Genomic DNA, 22,426 nt, shown 5'->3' with positions numbered 1-22,426 from the left:
CTGCTAATAGCCTTGGGACACTTGCTGAGGATTTTCCAACATGCCTTAGTAGACTTATAGAGGGGTCCAACCCTTCATAAGCCTTAATAGGTTAATTGGGATCTCTTAATGATTCTGGTGGGGGAGGATGGTTTTATTAGGTTTGGCAGATTTTCATGGCCCTCAGGGTCACAAGCCCCCTGATGAACCTAAATAGAACTGTCCAAAGACTGACGATCTTATTAGGCCTGTCAGGTGACTAATGATTCAGATTTTGCTCATCAAGAAAGAACAAGTTTTCTAAGGTTAGGAAGGATTGATTGGCCACCGAAAAGGAATCTATGGCTCACATTGGATATTTTAAAGCTCTGCCCACCTATCTCATAAGGCTAATAACAGAACCTCACATTCCTTATACCACCTGCATGTAGGGAGTTTAGGGAAGGGGGAGGGGTATACATTTGCTAATACCTGCAGAGTGGACCTCCTGTGCACCTCCTAAGGTGTGCAGGTATTGCTCTTATGGATGTGAGACGATCCACTGGAAGGACAGGGATCCCCCTCCCCCTCCTCAGTGTGCTGCTCCTTATATCTCCTATTCTTCTCCCAACTTACAAATCTCATAAGGTCCCCAGGAAAGGATCCAGCTTTCTGTGCACATTCTAAGGAATGCAGGAAAGGTGATCCCCTCCTGTATGTGTAAGGAGGCACCTAAGTCTGAGTTGCAACATGGGAACAAACCAATGGTCTATTTAGTTCAGTGTCCAGTCTGTGCCAGCGGTGAATGCTGGATGATTGAGGAAGGCATAACTAGGTGAATAGGCTATGAGGGAGTCAGTAGGAATGGGGAGTGTTCTGCCCCTAGATTTTACTGTTGTTGTTATGAATGTCTAATACTGCTTGAGACTTACTAATCTGTTTTTCTGAATCAAATCCCTTAGAAGTGAGTCCCGTTGGATAGTTATGCAAGGTGTTTATTAAACATATATATATATATATTCTTTTTATCCATTTTGAATTTGTTGACTTTTTAAGTTTCCATTTCTTCCTTTATTATGGGAAAAGTAAATGGGAACACCAAATTAGTCTTCTCTATACTGTTCATTAATTTATATATCTTCTCTCACCCTTTTCCTTTCTAGACTAAAAAGTCTTAGTCTTTTTAATCTCTCTTCATGTGACACCTCTCCCCTCCTCCCCCGGCCCTCAACACCCACTCTATGACTCTAATAATTTGAGTTTCCCTTCTCTGAACCTCTTCCTAATTCTGCTGCTGGAATACATTTTTTAATGAATTTCTTTTCAGTTGTGGAGAGCATTTGGTAACTAAAATTGAAATTTTTCATTTTATTCTCATAATTTCTATGTGTTTTAAATATTTAGCTTGTTCATCTTTTCACCTGACTTTGCTACGTTAGTGTGCAGTAAATGTGCAAAGACTTTTAGAATCCTTGTAACACATTTTATTTTAATTGAAATCTGCAGAAGTTGAAGAAGCTCAGCAATCAGAAAATACAACAGGAGCAGAGTCTAGTGGCCTCTTTGCAGACCAGGACCAACAACTAACTCGAAGCAGTAGCACTTCAGACGTTACAGACCAATTTAGTTCTGATTTTTTTCAAGGTAAATTTTGTGACATACAGTAGCTATACAGTATTAAGCTGCCTTTGAATCTCATTAAACTACATTTGTGAATTGGAAGGAAAAATGTCCCATTGCTATTGTATGAATGTATATTTATGCCATAATGTCTGTTCATTTAAGCTATGGTACAATAAATCCTGTTATTCAGTGTTCCAAACCCTGTTTTTTAAATAACAAATTTAAATGTAACACAAACATGCTCCTAAAATAATACCTCTGAATATCTCCATCCACCCACGCATTGAGGATGTTCAATAGTATAAGTATCTCACTTAAAAAGTTAGTTTTAACCCTTTGAAGGTGCATTAAAAATGGCCAAGGACAGTATATTTAACCTTAGTCTTTGGCTACATTAGAAAAATTAGGACTTAATTTACCAGTGCAGCTCCTAATTCAGCATCACTGGATGCTGTAGTGTAGGTTAGAGCCATTTATTTTTACCATCATGCTTTTTAAAAACAAGTTCTGCTTTAGTGATCATAATTAAAATGTAATTTATCTCTTGCAAAAAAGTAGTGCTACGATTGTATTTTTCTATACTGGAGTACTTGGTAGTGTTAATTAATTTGAACTCTTAACAGGGTTAGATGACTTGGTGAACACATTAGAATACTACAGTTTCCACTCCTTGTGCAACCACTGATGAACTGCAAGTCCTAATTTTCCAGTATAGCTGTAAGCTTAGAGTGGTCACCAATAAAACATTAGCACTTCCTGCTCATAAGTAATTCTTTTTGCACATACTCCCCATTGTAGAGGAATACAGTGGTAACATTAATTACGTGCAGGTGGTAAACTTAATGAGCTGACCAGTTTTCAAAATAGCTTCAGTGAACTCTGGCTCTTCCCCAGTGTGGACAAGAGCATTCATAAAAACTTCCTGTTTATAATGTTTTGTTTATAGGAGAATATGTTGCAACCTTCCATGTGAGTTAGTTACAGGCGCTTTATACTATGGCAGGTCTACACTTAAAACGCTGCATTGGTTAGGTCCCTGCCGACATAGGGCTGTCTACATTGGTATTTAGGTCGGCGGATTATTCATACCCCTGAGCAACGTAACTCTATAGTGTAGACCAGGGCTTTGAGTACCTTACCAATGATTGAAAGACAGCTATCATTGGCTAATAATTTACCTATATAGTTTTAGAGATGTTTCCTCTAGGGTTTATCTGCTGTGCTGCTGACTATACTCTTGGCTACATCCATTTGCCTGCCATTCATCTAAGAAGTATAGGGAACAGTCAAGCAAACTTTCTTATCTGCCTTATTGAAGGGCCTCATAAATGGACACTGAGCAGTTTAGTGAGATATTTGATTTCACTGTATAATTGATTTGCCATTAGCATGTAGCCTGATAATATTTTACCTGCTATGCCTCAGAAAGGAAGTACCAGCAGACAGGTCACTTTAGTGGAAAGGTGTTGGGAATCTTGAGTGGCCATTCTATGTGCTCTATCTGTTCTGTGGGAAATATAACTTCATTTTCCAGCTCTATTGTTCCAACACTTTTCACAAGCACTAAATTCTCTTTGACAAGTGTCTCGTTTTTAGTTAAGTTGTAAAAATCAATTTGGCTTTAGGCAGTTGTCATTTGGAAGTGTAGAATATCATCTTTGTTAAAGCAGGACTTGTCTCACAATGAAAGCCACTGAAAATATCTGTGATTGGTGTGTAACTTGTCATTTCCAGAATCTAGCACTGCGTTTACATTTCACACACCACAGCTAAAGATTTTAGTTGTATTCTCATAATGGCAGTTTTTTACACTATTTATGAGGGAAATATCCACATAATCATATGAGAATGTCATATTCAATCACTTCTCTGTAAATATTAGAAAGATGAAAAAGATGCACTTATTTAGTGCTGTTTTGAATCATTTTAGAATTAGCCCACAGACTCCATTTCCTTAACTGTCTGTATTTCTTGTCTCATTTGTTTACTTTTTAAAATTTTGATTATGCAGATAAAAAGACTGAGAGTTCGCAGAATTTAAATTGTTCGGATTCCAAATCCATTCAAGACAAGAAGGGATATATGAAGAAAGAAAATGAAGCCGAACATGTAAGGCAAAATTGATAGACTCTGATCCAAGTTCTAATATTTGACAAGGTCCTAAGAACTTTTCATTTCTAATTATTAATATAAATGTTTAGAAAGGATAACAACTGAAATTTTAAGTTTGTGGATCCCATTAATGATATAGAAATTGGAATAAAACTGTAGCTGTTAATAGCAAGTATTTTGAATATTCTGCATCTTCTAATACTATAAGGCTGTAACACTCGTTTATGGAAATACTATAATGAAGATTACATAAAGCAACAGATAAAGACTATGTATACGTGTGTGTGTGTATGTATGTATGTATGTATGTGTATATATATAAATAAACACAGAGTTAATAACTGTCATATAAATAAAATATATTCATTACCGAATTGCATAGTACTTAAACAAATGTTTGATAGTTCATGAAGTGTTCAGAGAAATGCCTTTCTCAGCACAATTTGCATCGGCCATTTATTTCAAAACTTTGTCTATGTCAGCATTCTGACTGACAGGTTTTTTTAATTTTTCATGTTACTTTTGAATAAACAGCAGAAATAATTGATGATTGAAACTGGTGATACTGTTAGAAGTGCAATGCAATATCAAATTGATGACTGTAGTTTGAAACTCTGGTTTGGTCCACTGCTCTTAAGTGGGTGTAATCTAAAAGCAACATTGGGACTACACACTTGGCTCGAACAGAGGGGGAACACTATGTATTGCTCTGCTGCAGTTTCTTTACCCAATTCAGGCAAAGACAATGGTGGTGGGAGTAAGAGATTAACCCTCCTCCCCCCTTTTTATGTTACTGACATGCTGGTCAAAATTTTTACTACCTCCTGATAATGCTGCCATCAATATCACACTTCCCACTTCCTTTGCAAGTTGATATTGAGGTTGTGGCCATATTTATTGCATAAATAACTGAAAATATTATAGGAGTACTTGTGGCACCTTAGAGACTAACAAATTTATTAGAGCATAAGCTTTCATGGGCTACAACCCACTTCTTCGGATGCATATAGAGTGAAACATATATTGATATTGCATATCAAACTAGACACAATCAACTCAGGATTAAATAAGGACTGGGAATGGCTGAGCCATTACAAACATTGAATCTATCTCCCCTTGTCAGTATTTTCACACTTGCTTCTTATCAAACTGTCTGTACTGAGCTATCTTGATTATCACTTCAAAAGTTTTTTTTTCTCTTACTTAATTGGCCTCTCAGAGTTGGTAAGACAACTCCCACCTGTTCATGCTCTCTGTATGTGTGTATATATATCTCCTCAATATATGTTTCACTCTATATGCATCCGAAGAAGTGGGTTGTAGCCCACGAAAGCTTATGCTCTAATAAATTTGTTAGTCTCTAAGGTGCCACAAGTACTCCTGTTCTTTTTGCGGATACAGACTAACACGGCTGCTACTCTGAAACCTGAAAATATTATGTGAACCAGTGCACAGCTCAAAAATTACTACATGCTGGATTTATCTGACCACTGCTCAACATGAACCTGATTTGTTGGGAAAAACAAAACTGTATGCAGTCTTCCAAACAGTGCAAGCAGCTGCATATGCCTGAGGATTGATTGCCAATTCCTTCCCCACAAAAATCAGCTGTGGGGCCACAAGTTCCAGAAAGACAACCTCTGCAAATGAATTCATTACCTCCTGCATGGCAGTGCTTCGGCCTGAGAAACCAAGTAGGATGAAAAGTTGGTCATAAGGCCTGACCAATGTATCAAGAACCCTTAAGTTCTTTTGACATCTAGGTCATCTTTCCTTTTTAAAAAATTAAGAATATTAATTGCAAATAAAAAAAATAAAACAGACCTCCCCCTACCCCCCCATATTGATGTAACATTTTAACTGATAAGTTTTTAACACCCATATAATCTAGGAAATTTAGAGTTAAAGTTTCCACAGCAACTAACTCTAGTAACATGCTCCTACTCTATGCCTTATGTGATATGGTCTTTTATTAATAGAATTATAGAAATGTAGGACTGGAAGGGACTTCAGTAGGCCATCTGGTCCAGTCCCCTGCACTGAGGCAGGACTAACTCTGAATAAGTCAGAGTTAGTTTTCAGTGATACTTATGTATAAATGTATATGCATCTTAATAGAGGAAAATATTCTAACATCTTATGGGATATATTTTTCAAATTAACCATAAATGAATTGAGAGGAATTCAATTTTATATTTTTTCTGAAGGTTTTAATACGAAGGAGCAGCAGTCCAGCTGAATTAGATTTGAAAGCAGACTTGCAGCAGTCACATGGAAATCATAGAGAAAGAGAAATGAGTGAGTTCCAGGAAACCAAATTATTGTTCTAAGGAGTAGTAGTTTGTGGTGGCATGTGCTAATTTGACTAATCACATCTATAATATTGGTTACTTTTAACCATGTTTTTGAAAATAAGATTTTTTTTTTTATTGTAGAACATTGCTTATGACACTCAGTAATTCCTGTTTACTTTAGGTGAAAGTGTTAGCAGTGACACGTTCATTGGCTACAATAATGAAGTAGAGATTACCCTGGTCCCCTGGCAAACATGTGAAGAAGAACATGAAGTTAATATACCAACAGATGTTTGTGTAGATGCAGATGCTCGTCACTGGCTGCAGCTTAGTCCTTCTGATGCTGCAAATTTAACAGGTACCTATGTTCAAGAAAATGCAATAGATATTGTAGATTTTTGTCACAAAACGGTAGAACTTACACATGCTAGTTTATACAACTCAATTTGCATGCACTTTTTTGCTTTTTAAAAGTGTTTGTTTTAAAGTAGATGAGAATTATTTGACATTAAATGTAACCCTAATGGCATAGTTCATCTTTTAAGATTAAAATATTGTAAAATCGTAGTAATGCTTTGTTTTCTTAATTTTGAATAATATTAATAACACTGTGTACTGCACTACTGTCTAGAAAGTTAACCCTTCCTCAGAGAATGTGTTAATACTCCTCTTACACTTCATCACAATGATGTATCGGTTTGATTCCCTAGGCCAAATGTTGCACAACAAAATACACACAGACACACACGAAAATGGAAGACAATGAAACACACCCAGCAAATGTATACTGAATGTTATTAAATGAGGGACAATTCTGGAAAAACATGATAGTGGAAAGAATGTCAGACATCACTAGTATCTCAAAGGGAAGGACATCTCCAAGATCCTTGTTTGTCCTCTGGTTATCTTTCATCTTGAGATTTGGTAGTGACATAAGTAATTAGATATTTAGAAAGTGGAGAAAGAGATCTGTAGTCACAAGAATATCATGTAAGGGTTAAGAAACTGGGTCTACTAGAGTTAAAATTGGCAGTAGAACTTAATATCCTACTATTTAATTACACTAGATACCATTTTAGAATCATAGGAATGTAGGGTTGGAAGGGATTTTGAGAAATCATTAAATCCAGGTCCCCGCACTGAGGGAAGGACCAAGTAAACCTAAACCATCCCTGACAGGTTGTCCAACCTGCTCTTAAAAACCTCCAATGATGGGGATTCCTCCGCTTCCCTGGGAAGCCTGTTCCACAGGTTAACTATCCTTATAGTTAGAAAGCTTTTCCTATTATCTAACCTAAATGTCACTTGCTACAGCTTAAGCCCATTACTTCTCATCCTAGCTTCAGTGGACACAGGGAATAATTGATGATATCACTGAGACACTTTTGAAAATCCTATACTTAGTTAATATCTCTTCCAGCCTGCCAACTCTTGAAATGTATCATATTTTAATGAGAAGCAACTAATATCTTTATGAAGATTTAAGAGACAGGTTGTCTGTACACAAGGGCAGGTATTTGGCTCAACCTTGTAAGTGTAGCTTTGGAGATTAAAGAACAAAGTTCTGATGGCCTATGATTGATAATTGGTATAAAAATAGAAGACTGAAATGGTAGTTAACTTCTGTTTCATATGGGAAGCAGTAAGGGGGCAAAACTAAAGACATGTCAAGTACCTATACAAAGTTCCTTCCAAATGTTATCAAAGAATATTGATATTGACTATATTCTCGTGCTTTTGTTCCTTGCTTTTCATTTTCTATCTCTTGTTTCCTTCAGATAGAAACTTCATTACCACTTTACTTTCATAGAGTGCATTTATTGGAGATTAGAAAGATACTACAGGTCTGTCTCATCTTACGCGGGGGTTCCGTTCCGCGGTTAGCGCGTAAAGCGAAAACCGCGTGTAGTCAAAATTACATTTAGTTCAGTGGCGGGTGGAATCCCCTGCACTACAGGTACAGTATTAAAATTTTTATTTTTCTCTTTTTTTTTTTTTTTTTTTTGCTGACCGCGTAAAGCTGAAATTGCGCATGCTAAATGTGCGTAAGATGTGACAGACCTGTATAAGTAAATAAGGGGGGAAATCCCATTTACTAGCCATGATTCAGGAAGAAAGAATGTGCTATTCTTCAGTTGCTGTTCTTTCCTTATGACAATGATTTTCCCAAGATTAAACATTTGGAATCCATGTCTCCAAGCTTTAGCTTTGAATGCTGAATCAGAAATGGGAATTGCAGACTCCCTTTATTAAAAGATTTAGAAAGTCAGACTGAAGATAATGGTAAATTGTAATTCAGTATTTATACTCTCTGAAACAACCACTCTATAGGTACAATCTTTGTCCAGTTGAAGTCAATAGTAAAACTCTTACTGATCTGGGGGGAGAGGGGTGGGCAGGATTTCACCCTCTATGTTGAAGTTTTTTGAATAGTATTGTGCATATGCTTTAATTATTTAGAAGTCTCCAGTGTCATTAGGAAATACATTAGAATATGGATCTAATGAAGGGAACCCCCTAAGAAAAGTCAGTTTGTTAGTAATTTTCCTTTACCCTTTTCATTTTAATTGTTGTAACTTTAACATATAGGATACAACATTTATGACTATGTATTGTATTCTTTTGGTGCTTTGTTCTTTGTAAAGGCTACCTTCCATCTAATTTTTAATAAGTGCATCATAGATTTTATTTCAGTAACTTAATCAGGTAACATAAGAATTTTTCTGGTAGGCTATTTTCTATGATGAGATATAGTTTCAGGGTTAGCTACTCCATTTATTCAATTATTCTTTGAAATACTACTAATATAATGAATAAGTGCACCCAGTTCAATAGTTCAGCTTGTCATCAGTACAAAGGGAGATTGTAATATAACATATGTTAAGGATTATTACCTATGTGAAGAAGACAAATTGCTAGCTTGCTTTCTATCCATAATACAAGAACTTTGCTCTTTGCGTATGCAAAAGAAAACTAGTTTTATAAAATAATTTGATCAGTAACCTAGAGTAGAAAGGCAAATGTAGTAATAAGATTGTAATTACCTAACAGAATGAGTGTGCATAACTGTATTTCACATGTTGAGAGAGTGTTAGTCATGTTAAATATTAATATCTTTCTTTCTTTCTTTTTTTGAAACCATTTTTAGATTTAGTGGGGCTCAGAAATTCCAAGGTTTAATTCTTTGAGTTAACTTCATTTTCTTCTGTCTGATGTAAAATATTTGAGTTCATGCAGAAAAGATGGATGATTTGGCCTTTCATATCCTTTGAGGGATTCAGGTTTCCTTGTCAATGCTGGAATACTTCTGTAGAGCTCCCTGAGACACCCCCTTCTCCTATGGCACCACAGCTTCCTCAGAACCTTTGAGGGTTTCACTGAGCAACCAGCATATGTTAATAATGCATCATAATTCTTGAAGGGATGATGCCACAGAGAGCATCCCGCTCCTAAACTCATTACCTCCCAATGTGCAGAGCACCTGCTCTGTAGTGCACCTGCTTGAATGGCTTCTCTTGGACTGTGGAAAGAACAAGAGCATGCTGTGGAACTGTTGCCATTACTCCTTTGGAGTTTCCACTGTAAATACTCCTGTTTTAGCTCTCCTCTGTGCACTGTAGTGGAGGGGATAATGTAATGAATTTCAGTAGATGCAGTAAAATGATACATCTAACTGGAGCTCACTTATGGTTTTCAGTTTATATTTTGGGTATTTGCGTTAATTTTACTTAGTGTTTTCATTAATACCTGTTTCTTCAAAGGTAAGTGTATTTGGTCTTGTGATTTAAAAGTTCTCTCAAGCTAAATTTACAGTTTGTTTGTAGAAGCCTCTAGTGCTGGTATTGGATAAGAGTTTGTAATCAGTGGTAATAAACCAATCAGAAAAGAGAAATAACATGAAAATAGGAAGGACAGCAAAAGTTATGCTAATTAAAGTTCATGCATGCATATTGTATGAGATTTTTGAGTGATCGCACATGGCCATTCCACTGTAGGCGTGGGTGCTCCTCGTGCACAGAGGCCAGAGATTTTTTTCCCCTCAGCAGTACCCATCAGGTGGCTTGTGCACTTTGTGTTGCCACATGCTGCTGCGCGCTGGTATAACGGGATGGGGCCATCCCCGACTCCCCTCAGTTCCTTCTTAACACCAGTGAGGGTGCTTGGAACAATCTGGGTCTTATTAACTCAAGTGCCTTCCTCTCTCATTGTAGATAGTTGCAGTTAGTTACGGTTGGTTAGTTTTTTGTTGTTGTTTTTTTCTTAAGTAAATTAGCATTAGGTTTCTGTGTTTGTATCCATTTGGACCGGTTTTCCTCTTTTGGTACTGTGCTCGGTACCAAAAGGATGCCTTGCTCCCCAGGATTAAGTCCTGTGAGACTGGGAGTGGCTGGGTCACTATAAAAAGTAATTTTCCCACTGTTGATACTCACTCCTTCTTGTCAACTGTTGGGAATGGGCCACATCCACCCTGATTGAATTGGCCTCGTTAGCACTGACCCCCCACTTGGTAAGGCAACTCCCATCTTTTCATGTGCTGTATATTTATACCTGCCTACTGTATTTTTCACTCCAGGCATCTGATGAAGTGGGTGATTGCCCACGAATGCTTATGCCCAAATAAATAAAGTCTCTAAGGTGCCACAAGGACTCCTTGTTGTTTTTGCTGATACAAACTAACACAGCTACCCCTCTGAAACCTACTCAACAAAGGTTCAGGGAATCCCACTTGTTCCTTCCTTGATGTTTTCTATAATTGGCTTCCATGTATGCCTACCTGCATTGTTTAATAACATAGTCATCTTAATTCCCAAACAATCGACGTGTTTTGTTACTTATTTAAATTCTCAAAGTATAAACATGGTGGAATTGTAGGGTTTTTTGCTAATTGAGAATGATTTAATTTATATCCAGAAAAATCTCCAAACTTCTCCATGATGATTTAAGTGGTAGAAATAGTTTTACATGGATTTCTTACTAATAATAGAATGTCATCCCCTTGCAGTGTAATCCCGGACATAGCCTTCTGCTTCTGCTAGTAAATGATAAGTGGGAATGGTGCTTAAGGGGAAATCCTACCTAGTGAAATAAGAAAAAAAAATGAAATTGTAAGCATTTTGTATGTACCACCACTACAGGGCATGAATAAATCATTGTAATCAAATACCTAAACTTTGAACCCAGAGCAAATTATTTAGGAGACTCTAGATACTGCTGTTAAACCCTAACAAAAGCCTTCTCTAATTACATGACCATCAGTGACAACAAATTATTCTTTGTCTGTCATGTAATGTGCCATTATCTGTAGATACTACCCACTTCTTCTGTAGAATAATTAATGAAGCTCAGTTTCCCTTTCATTTTTCCTAATCTGTTAGCCATGATTTTAGTAAGTAGTAGTCTGTGTTTTAATAATGAAAACCATTATTTCACTGTTTTGAATCTTTTTGTGTTTTCTGAATGGGGAAGATCACACAGTACTTGGGGTATTAGGTAAATTTTATTTTTTCCTAACTAAATTAATTGTACTGGAGTCAAAATTTCCCATATTTGACTCCTAAACTTATAAAGAAAGCATTTGTTTGTTCCCATTATTAACTTACTTCATCTAAGGGAATGCATATGGCTAAATGTCTTTTTGATGTTTTATTTCTGAGTTTCAAATGCCAATCATGTTGAAATTAGAAAAGGAGAGACTGGATGAGGATACCTCACAATAGGAAGTTCAAGAGGCTATAAAAGGGCCAAAATTGGATGCATCTCCAGGAGAAAAGATGACTTGACAGGGCAATTTTACCAATTATCTGTAGAAACATTCCTTGAGAAAGTTGTTGCTCTGAATATATACTTTGGATAATGAATGCTTAAATTCATAGCTCAGAACTTTTTTCATGACCATTACTCCCTTGTTTTATATGATTGTTTGTGTTTTGTGGACCACAGATAGACTACTCATTGTATTTATAAATGATGGAAACCAATTTTTTTTATTCTATAGACAGTAGCGAGTTCCTTGCTGATGACTGCAGTATAATTGCTGGTGGAAACCTCATAGGTTGGCATCCTGATTCAGCTGCTGTGTTATGGAGAAGGATCTTGGGAATTCTTGGAGATGTGAACAATATCCAATCTCCTAAAATTCATGCCAGAGTTTTTGGGTATCTCTATGAACTATGGTACAAACTGGCAAAGGTATTGTTTTTAATGTGTGTTTTATTCTAATGCAAAGTGTGATTTTGTATTTGCTATAAAAATTAATTGATAGTATATTCTAATAAAAGTTTACTAAGCAGTAAAATACACTTTTTATTAGAATATTTAAGGAGTTTCAACTGCTCATGCTGGTTCTTTTAGTGATACTGTAATTTTAACAGTGAAGTAACCAATAAAGTGTGGTGTTTGGAGGGAAAGGTTGTATTGTAAATAAAGAAAAAGGATGTTTGAATTTCAGTAAAAACACCTAATAAGAGACAATTCTGTGTAGTAACAAAAAGGATTTAAATTAATATATTCTGAGATGGTAAAATAGTGAAATAGAAGCAATGAATTAAAAGTACAAAATAATTGACAAATGTTGGGAGTTAGTGTAAATTTCCACAATACACCCTTAAAATGATAATATTTGATTAGGATGGAGGAATACTACAACACACTTTTCTGTTGAATTTGAGTTCATTGGAAAGTGTGTGTGTGTGTGTGTGTGTGTGTGTGTGCGCGCGCGCACGTGTGAGAGAGACAGAGGACAGCACTTCCAGTAGAAAGGCTGGGAAGTAATCATGTATTGTAAATAATACTCATTTTAATGTATTAAATATTATTTTATTAATCCCCTCCCTTTTCTTTTTAAATTAGATAAGGGACAATCTTGCTATAAGTTTGGACAACCAGTCTACACCCTCTCCTCCTGTTTTAATTCCACCTGTCAGAATATTTGCATCATGGTTGTTCAAGGTAAATTAGTTTTAAATTCTGCGCAGAGTAGTATTTTGCTGCATGTCTATATTGAATCACTTAATGGCATTTTTACGGTGTTGCTTTCTGCAATCCTTGTTGTTCTAGATGTATTAGAAAAATAATCAGTGTCCACCCTTTAGCTATACTTTTGTCTAGAATAGCTAAGTGACTCTTGAGAATCCATATTTAGAATGTGACTTCAAAACATTTATTGGCAAGCATACATACAGTTGGTTGCTGTATGTTGCAAATTTTCTTGCTGGAGATACAGATTTGAACTATTTAGTAACTAGAAGAGATCTCTTAATAAAAATTCTCTGTTCTTTTCAGGCAACAACCTTGCCAAATGAATATAAAGAAGGCAAACTTCAAGCATACAGGTTGATCTGTGCTATGATGACTAGGCGCCAAGATGTTTTGCCAAATTCTGATTTCCTAGTGCATTTTTATCTCGTGATGCACATTGGCTTAACTAGTGAAGATCAGGTAAAAGCTTGACTTAATTTAATTGCATTTACTATATTTACTACTGCATTTACACATTTTTACTACATTGTTTTGATGGCAAAGCTTGAATTAGCAAATTTGAAGCTGTGAAGTTGGAGGGAAATGGCTGTACCACAAACTACAATAAAGTATGGACTAGAAATGATTTATACTGTAGCCTAAACTATTCCTCTCCCTATCTGTGTATTGTATATTTACCTCCTTTTCTGTTCTCCCAAATATTGTTGTCTCCAGCATGTAAACTTTCAAACTGCTGCTGGTTTGCTTGTTTCATGAGTAAGAATAATTCTTGTTTTTCGAGTCATGTCCCTGTGGGTGCTCCACTTCAGCTGTGCATCCACCTTTGATTGGAGAATTTTGGTAGCAATGCCCATTCAGCTTGCGCATGCACCCTACGCATCCTTGTGCTCCATACAGAGGCAATGTAGGGCTGCATGGGCAAACGGCTCTCAATTTCTTCTCAATCTCCTCTTGCCAGAGATGGAATTTAGTATGCGCCTTTTTCCTCTTTTATTAGTATTCCTAGCATTATTAGTTCTTAGCAGCAGTAGTAGTGGTACGTTTAGTACCTTATAGCTTTTGGAATGTTTGTTCACATTTATTTCTTTTCATTAAAAAAAACAAAAAACATTTTTGTTTGTGTTTTCCCTTATTGAAGGGCCCTAACAAACTTTCTTCTGTCTGGAATGTTGGACTCCTCAGGGTTTAAAATATGCCTCTCTTGTCAACAAGCAAACTCTGTCAGTGACGGGCAATCTCAGTGTATTAGTTGTTTGAGAGAGACTCCTATTCCCAGCAAATGCAAAATCTTCACTTCTTTTAAGGGAAGATCCTTTAAGAGCAGGGAAATAAAGTATTGGCTCTTAATTATGCAGCAGATCTTAAGACCGGTTTCTGTCCCGGGTGCAGAGAAACCCTTCTGTACAGAGCCCCTCTACTTCGGTCAGTGCCCTGTCAACGTCAAGAGCATGGTCATGAAAGCTTCCAAGGTGAAGATGGCATCGAAACCCTGGCCTCCGACATTGTCCATGAGCGAGGTACCAACAGCGGTGCAGGGTGTACCGAGAGCTTCCCACTCAAAGACTAAAGAGGGTAATAAGAGGAGCAAAATAGAGAGTTCCTCAAAGACAACATGGTTACTCGAGACTTCAGGCCCCAAGAGGAGTGCTAATGAGGCTCTGAGAACTTCAGCCACTGCGAAGCACTGTAAGATGTCAACTAAATCCCATATCGCAGCAGTAAAGGACTCGATAGTGAAGACGAATATGAGCAACAGAGCAGTTTCAATGGTATCTGTGATCCCCTCGATACTGACATCAGTGCCTTGGACAATGGCATCCAGAACATCATCAGTGCCTGTACCAAGTTCTGTTGTGTTCCCAGTACTGTAGGAATATTGGTACCCAAAAGACCTCATGGTACTGAATGAGCCTGAGTCTCCACAGCTTGTGACCTCCAGACATCTCTTGGTACCAAGGTCTGCTGGGTCACCAACTGCTCATGTTTCTGTGAAACTTGCCTCTTCCACAACTTCTGTTAGCCATGATGAGGGATTGTCAGCTACGATACAATATGTGGAGGAGCAGTCTGACTCAGACTCTAAATTTTCTGTTTAAGGCTTTCCAGGTTATTCCAGGAGACTTTATTTCTTGATACAGATGCAACAAAGGCAGGATAACAGACCCCTGGCTACTAACACTTGGGATGACCAACGTTGGATACCTCCCCCCATGCCTTATGATCCCTCTTATTGGCCTAATTGGGGTCCATGGGCAATGTACCACTAGCAGTTTCAGGGGACCCTGATTCAGTCCCATAAGGAACACAGAAGACCTTGTTCCCTGGCACTGTCCATTCCTCCTCTCCACTCTGAGCTAGAGGAGACCTTTGAGAAGCAAGAGGCAAGGGCAGCCAAGGAGGTTACCCTTTTACAAACACCTTGTCATCATCACCTCAAGAGGCAGTCATGACACCACTGCCATGATTAGCTGATGACTTCATGCAATTCCAGGACCTGATGAAGTGGGTCCCTTACACTCTGCAGATTCCCCTGGAAGAAATCCAGGAATCCCATCACAAGCTCCTGAACATATTGCACACTTCTACTTCAGTGCAGGTGGGACTGCCAGTTAACAAAGCCCTTCTTGAGCCAGCCAAGACCATCTGGCACACTCCAGAAACACACACACCCTCCCTGCCACGTGTGCAAGTGGGCTGATTAAAAATATATACTATGTCCTGGGCATGGATTCTGAATTTTATTTTCTCACCCAGCACCAAATTCTCTGGTTGTGGATGCAGTAAATGAAAGGGGCAGGCAACATACCCCAAAAGCCTCACCTTATAATAAGGACTGGAAATATCTGGACCTTTTTGGTCATAAGAGCTACTCATCAGCAACGTTACAGCTCATGATAGCTAATCACCAGCACTGATGTCATAATATGGCTGCCTGAACTACAAGAAGTTTAATGCTTTTATTACCATTTTCCACAGGAACACCAAGAGCAGTTTAGCACCATAATAAAGGAGGATCAGCTTTTGGCAAAAGCATCACTGCAGGCTTCACTTGATGTGGTGGACTCTTCAGCCAGGTCTGTTTCCACCACAGTACTGATGAAAAGAGCTTCCTGGCTTCAGCTGTCTGAAGTACAGTTGACGGTGGAAAGTTTACCTTTCGATGGCCACAAGTTCTTCATGGACTCCAAAGAGGATTAGCTTTATACCCTAAGTGACTCTAGGACAACACGTAGGTCTTTAGTGATATGCACACCTGCAAATAAGAGAAAATTTAGCAGGTCTCAGTTGACACAAAGATCCTGCCCTGTTCAGTTTTCCTCCTTCTATGGGCCACTGGCTAAGAGCTCGAGATTTTCAAAGAAGAAGCCTTAACGCTACATCGACTGCTTCATCCCAGACATCAGCATCATCTAAATACCACTTTTGATGGTTTGATTGAGACCAAACCACCCACTAACCAGCATTTCTCATCTGCATGACACAACCCCCACGCCTCAATTTGGGCACCACTTCTCTCTATTCCATCAAGCATAGGAAGCTTTAACATCGGACTCAGTGGGTAGGAGAATGGGCATTAAGAGGAATGATAGCATCATTGGTATTAGCACAAACAGTCAGGTAGGCGATACTGGTAGTAGAATGGCTGTACCCAGTCGAGTGAGGAATGTGGGCAAAGCCAAGCAGCAACAATTAAGATTTTTGTACACCAATGCAAGGAGCCTGGGTAACAAAATGGTGGGACTAGAACTATTGGTGCAGGAAATGAAACCAGATATTATAAGGATAACAGAGACATGGTGGAATAGTAGTCATGACTGGACTACAGGTATTGAACGGTATTTGTTCAGGAAAGACAGAAATAAAGGTGAAGGTGATGGAGTAACATTGTGTATTAATGATGAGGTAGACTGTAAAGAAATTAGAAGTGATGGAATGGGCCAATTCCAAATTAGAAGAGTCTGTGTGGGCCAAAATCACTTTGGGATAGAAAGCTACTAGAGGTTCCCCTGGACTAGTGCTTGGGGTATGCTACAGCCTCCTGGATCCTATTTGGATATAGATAGCTGTATCTTTAATGTTTTTACCTAAATAAATACTACAGGGAATTGTGTGATTATGGGAGACTTTAACTTCCCAGATATAGATTAGAGGACAAACGCTAGTAATAATAGTAGGGCCCAGATTTTCCTGGATGTGATAGCTGACAGATTTCTTCACCAAATAATCACTGAACCAACAAGAGGTGATGCCATTTTAGATTTGGTATTGGTGAGTAGTGAGGACCTCATAGAAGAACTGGTTGTAGGGGATAACCTTGGCTCAAGTAATCATGAGCCAATTCAGTTTAAACTAAATGGAAGGATAAACAAAAATAGATCTGCAACTAAGGTCCTTGATTTCAAAAGGGCTAACTTAAAAAAAATTAAGGGAATTAGCTAGGGAAGTGGACTGGACTGAAGAACTCAAGGATCTGAATGTGGAGGAGGCTTGGAATTACTTTTAGTCAAAGCTGCAGAATGTATCTGAAACCTGCATCCAAAGCAAGGGGGGGGGAAATTTGTAAGGAAGGGTTGCAGACCAGGCTGGATGAGCAAGCATCTCAAACAAGTGATTAAGAGAAAGCAGAAAGCCTACAAGGAATGGAAGATGGGGTGGATCAGCAAGGAAAGCTACCTTTTGGAAGTCAGAAAGAGTAGGGATAAAGTGAGAAATGACAAAAGCCAAGCAGAGTTGGACCTTGCAAAGGGTATTAAAACCAGCAGTAAAAGGTTCTATATCCATATAAATAAAAAGAAAACAAGGAAAGAAGAAGTGGGGCTACTAAGCACTGAGGATGGGGTGGATATTAAAGTTAATCTAGGCATGGCTCAACACCTAAACAAATATTTTTGCCTCAGTTTTTAATAAGGCTAATGAAGATCGTAGGGGTAGTGGCATACAACCTGGTTTACAAAAGCTAGATCTTGCCAGACCAACCCCCCATCTCTTCCTTTGCGAAGATAACTGATTTTTTAGACAAAGGAAATGCAGTGGATCTAATCAACTTGGGTTTCAGTAATGCATTTGATACAGTTCCACATGGGAAATGATTAGGTCAATTGGAGAATATGGGGATTAATATGAGAATTGAAAGGTGGATAAGGAACCGGTAAAAACAGGTCATAATGAAAGGTGAACTGTCACCCTGGAGGGAGGTTACTAATGGAGTGCCTCAGGGATCGGTCTTGGGACTAATTTTATTAAACATTTTTATTACTGCCCTTGTCACAAAAAGTGGGAGTGTGCTAATAAAATTGCAGATGACACAGAGTTGGTAGATATTGCCAATATAGAGGAGGACCAGAATATCAAGAAGATCTGGAAAACCTTGTAAACTGGAGTAATAGAAATGGTATGAAATGTAATGGTGCAAAGTGCAGGGCCATGCATTTAGGGACTAACAAGAAGAATTTTTGCTGTAAACTGGGGACATGGAAGTGACCGAGGAGAAGAAAGATCTGGGTGCATTGGTTGATCACAGGATGACTATGAGCTGCCAATGTGATCCTGCTTACTTGCGTGGCTTGCATGAATACAATTTCTAGCTCCTGTGTTAAATCTTGGTGAAAGACTTAGCAATAAATCAATGGGAAATCAGGAAATGAGTGATATTAGGAAATTATGGATTAACGTGAGGAACAGGCAACACAAAGAGATCTGCTCTTAAACTAAGTTTCTATTTTCGGGCAAATATACATAATGTAAAAACTACAGGAAGTAAGATATTGCAAACAAAATGGAACATCTCTAAAAATTGTTTTCCATGTTTTTTTATGAGGATATTAGTAAATCTTTAAAAAATGTATTCATGTGACGATGATGCGTGGGGAGAGTGCCTTTCCATGGCACCTATCATTGAAGGATGTTCAAGAGGAATGTGAGAATCCTGATAAGGAAAAATGCCTCAGCATCCAAATGTACACAATTCGGGAGCCTAAGGCTGACCATTATCTCTTATATTTCCAGGATGAAATCTCAAACAGATTTTACTAAGTACCAAAACATTTATTTAAAGCAGGTTTAGGTAGGCATAGTAAATGCTGTGCAATATAATTTTCCGTGCCACAATTATTAAAATTCTAGAGGGATATATACAAAGGTTTTTGTGCTGCCCTGAATATAAGTATCTGCATAAATCTTTATATTGCAATTAGTAGACACATTAAATCTTCCAGCAAACACCAAGAAATGGGAACTGATGTGTCTTGTGGTAGTAAAATGTTTAATACTCAGACAATGGAAAGCTAATACAGATCCAGTTTATTTAGAATGGTTAAAAGAATTGCAGACACATCTATAACTTGATGTGTCATGGGTGCATTAATGCTGTAGCATGGCTGTTACGTGGACATTACAAAAACTAGTATTCTTTGGCACAGTGGTCTTGGACCCCCTCCCCCTTGTAAAAAAAATTAAAAACAAAACAAAGAACCAACAGAAACTTTAAAGTGGGATGTGGGTCATTTTCAACGAGATTCTCTCTTCCATGTAGGTACCTACACAAATTGGTCAGACTTTCAAAAAATGCATCACCCAGAAGCTTCTGTTGAGAACAAAGGGATCTTCTGGGTGCTGATCTCTTTTGAAAATCTGGCCTCCGTTGTTGATGCTGAGCTGTTTTGGAAATCTAGCTCTGTGTGTTTGGATTCCTTTATCTTAGTGTTGGTAATAATGACTGCTATATTAATTTAATGTCTTGTATTTTTCATCTTGTCATTGCAATTTTTGTTTTGTATTTCTTAAAAAATCAGTGCCAAAATTTAAAATGAAATGCTCACTGCAATGTATTCTAACCATAAACAGTCCTTGTTTCTCTTTTACTGTAACTTACTATCACAAAGTGGAATTTCACTGGCATTTTTAAAAACAGGGAACTTACTGACCAGACAACACTCTCATCTTGGAGCCATTTTTAATTTAATTTAATTTTTATATATGACTGTATATCTTCAATATATTTTTACAGTCTAGAATTTAAATCTGGTCAAGGTGTAAAAACCGCATAGTGAATGCAGCTCCTTAGTTATAAACCATTCTGAAGTGTTTGTTTTGTCACATGTTAACGCTGTCCTTTTGTTCTTACATGGCTTGCTGATTTTTGCCTCTTGATGGCACACTTGACTGCAAGTTTCCTGTCATGTTATATTCCCTTATTTTTTTGTCTACTTTTAAATTATCAGAAAAACTGCTCAGAGGAATCATTAACTCTTTGTTCCTTTTGATTTTCAAAACTCATGAATAAATGAGTTTGTTCTGATGATTACTATTTTTTATTTATCTGAGTGTCATGACTGTGATTAATATCATGCTGCTAGATCAACAACTCAGATATGTTTCCTAAACTGGGGATAAAATCTGCTATAAATAGACATGTACGAATATTTACAGAGAAGGTGGTTGTATTAGCCAAAAATAACTGATTTGATTTGGGAAAACTTTGTTTCTCAACTGGAAAAATTATAATACACAGCAAGCATATTTTGTACCAAATGTGGTGTAATATTATGACCTGACATCAAAGTACTCAGTCTTAATGCCTGCTGCTCAACAACTACAATATACTACTGTATAATATATTATATTATATTGTGTAAACTTTTGATTACATGAACTTACATATTTGTTAATAATTTGCTACCTATTGATATATTTGTATAATAGGATGAGGTACCATTGGACATATAGTACGCATCATAAACAGGGCCCTAAGTACATAATAATTCTGCAGAATTCACCCCTTGCTTCAGAACTGTAGACCAGAACCTAAACATTTATTTAAAAAAATAATAATAATAAATAAAACCCTGGCCCTTAAGGTTGTGATGAAAGCCTCACAAAGAAGAAATGGTACAAACTTATATAGTGATATTTGTTTGAATCTGCAGACCGCCTGAAACAGTAGCTCTGACAAATATGAATTACCCCTTTCAGCTCAGTGGGGTATTAACTTTGAAATCTAATTATGCAAATTGCATCATCAGTCTTGTTAACTATTTCACTTCTGATCATTTTAACATTTAGCTAATGTAGTAGTTATCACATAGATTCAAACATTTGCCATAGCTGCTTTGGTGCCAGAAACCCCAACAGTCCTTTGCCTTATCTGCCAAAGCTTCTGATTTCCCTTGACAGAGTCTATAGCAGTGTTGTGGATTTTCAATACAGAAATCTTCAGCATACTCAAAATTTAAAATTTATCATTAGAACACAATTTAATTTAACATCACGATAAAATGGAGGTGATATTGTGATCTTTATTTTCATGTTTATTTCCATATTTAATTCAATAAAAACATAAATTTTCTAATTTATCTGAAGCTGCCACAGGATGCCCCAAAACGACTGCAATGGAGTGTCACAATGCAGTGGTTTTGGGGCAGAATTTAGATCATGCTTCTCAGGGAACTAAATGATGCCTTAGTCATAAACAAATTACTGTGCAGAGCTAGCGCAACTTATTAAACCTCATATAATTAATAATGTAGATACTGGTAAAAAAACACAAGTCAGTGGTATTTAATAGATTTGTTTAAATGAATGCCTAACAACTTTTTATATAGTATAGTAATATCACTGTTACTTAATATTTGTATTATGGTAGCACATACGGGCCCCGATCATAGACCCAGGGCCTCATTGTGCTAGGCACTGTACAGACACATACAGGACAGTCCTTACCCCAAGACCTTACAATCTAAGCAAATATTGTGACTAATAATCACATCCCCAGGTGGTTGGGCACTGCGAGTGCCCAGTCTTCAAAGCTCACAGTGACGAGAGAGCACAAAGACTGAGGACCACCACACAACCATGTTGCTTATTTGAGCTAAAGTTCTTGTGTGGTTATATACTTAAGTAAATATATAGCCCAGGGGCCTTTTCACTGAAATGTGCTATCAAGAGTTTCATTGGTTCCGCTTGCAAGTTGGCACCAGTAATAAGCCTTTTCTGAAATGTTTCATTATTTAAAAACAAAAATCCCACAAACCTTTTATCACAGATGCACACCTATTATTGAATAGTTGCTCACAACACAGCTGGCATGGTTTTCATTATGACAAAGAGGTTTGACAGCTTTCTTTCGGAAAAGAAATCATGCAAAGTATTAGCAAGAAGATACTAGTTGAACAGCCAACACAGTTGGGTTTATGTCAGTGCAGAGGCATCCAGATGTGTATGCATATTTATCTGCATACTGTATATATCTGGATAACTGCATATAGGGTACTCTTAAATTGGTAAGGACAATACCTCATAGCTAAAGCATATATGCTGTCTTTATTTGCTTATCACTTTATTTCTCTCACAACTCTAGTCAGACTGGCAAAGACAGCACTCCTTATTGAGGGCTATATGTGTGCGAAAATTGAATTTGTTTTTGTTATTGATTTTCAGGGCCGCCCCGGGGGAGGGGGGGCAAG

The 22,426-nt window shown here is 37.5% G+C and overlaps 1 protein-coding gene across 1 annotated transcript in view; it reads left to right on the top strand.

The window, feature by feature from the left end:
- Window positions 1–22,426, top strand: part of RALGAPA2 (Ral GTPase activating protein catalytic subunit alpha 2) — a 291,897-nt gene that overhangs the window by 92,235 nt on the left and 177,236 nt on the right. Inside the window, exons 18-24 of the mRNA XM_065401648.1 lie at window positions 1,465–1,602; window positions 3,593–3,690; window positions 5,901–5,991; window positions 6,169–6,345; window positions 11,983–12,176; window positions 12,837–12,935; window positions 13,269–13,424. Coding sequence (XP_065257720.1) covers window positions 1,465–1,602; window positions 3,593–3,690; window positions 5,901–5,991; window positions 6,169–6,345; window positions 11,983–12,176; window positions 12,837–12,935; window positions 13,269–13,424 — 953 coding nt within the window. The remainder of the gene's footprint in view (window positions 1–1,464; window positions 1,603–3,592; window positions 3,691–5,900; window positions 5,992–6,168; window positions 6,346–11,982; window positions 12,177–12,836; window positions 12,936–13,268; window positions 13,425–22,426) is intronic.

This window comes from Emys orbicularis, chromosome 3, assembly GCF_028017835.1.
Source record: "Emys orbicularis isolate rEmyOrb1 chromosome 3, rEmyOrb1.hap1, whole genome shotgun sequence".
NCBI lineage: Eukaryota > Metazoa > Chordata > Testudines > Emydidae > Emys > Emys orbicularis.
Note: the sequence above shows the minus strand (reverse complement) of the source record. Positions and strands in the feature narration are given on the sequence as shown.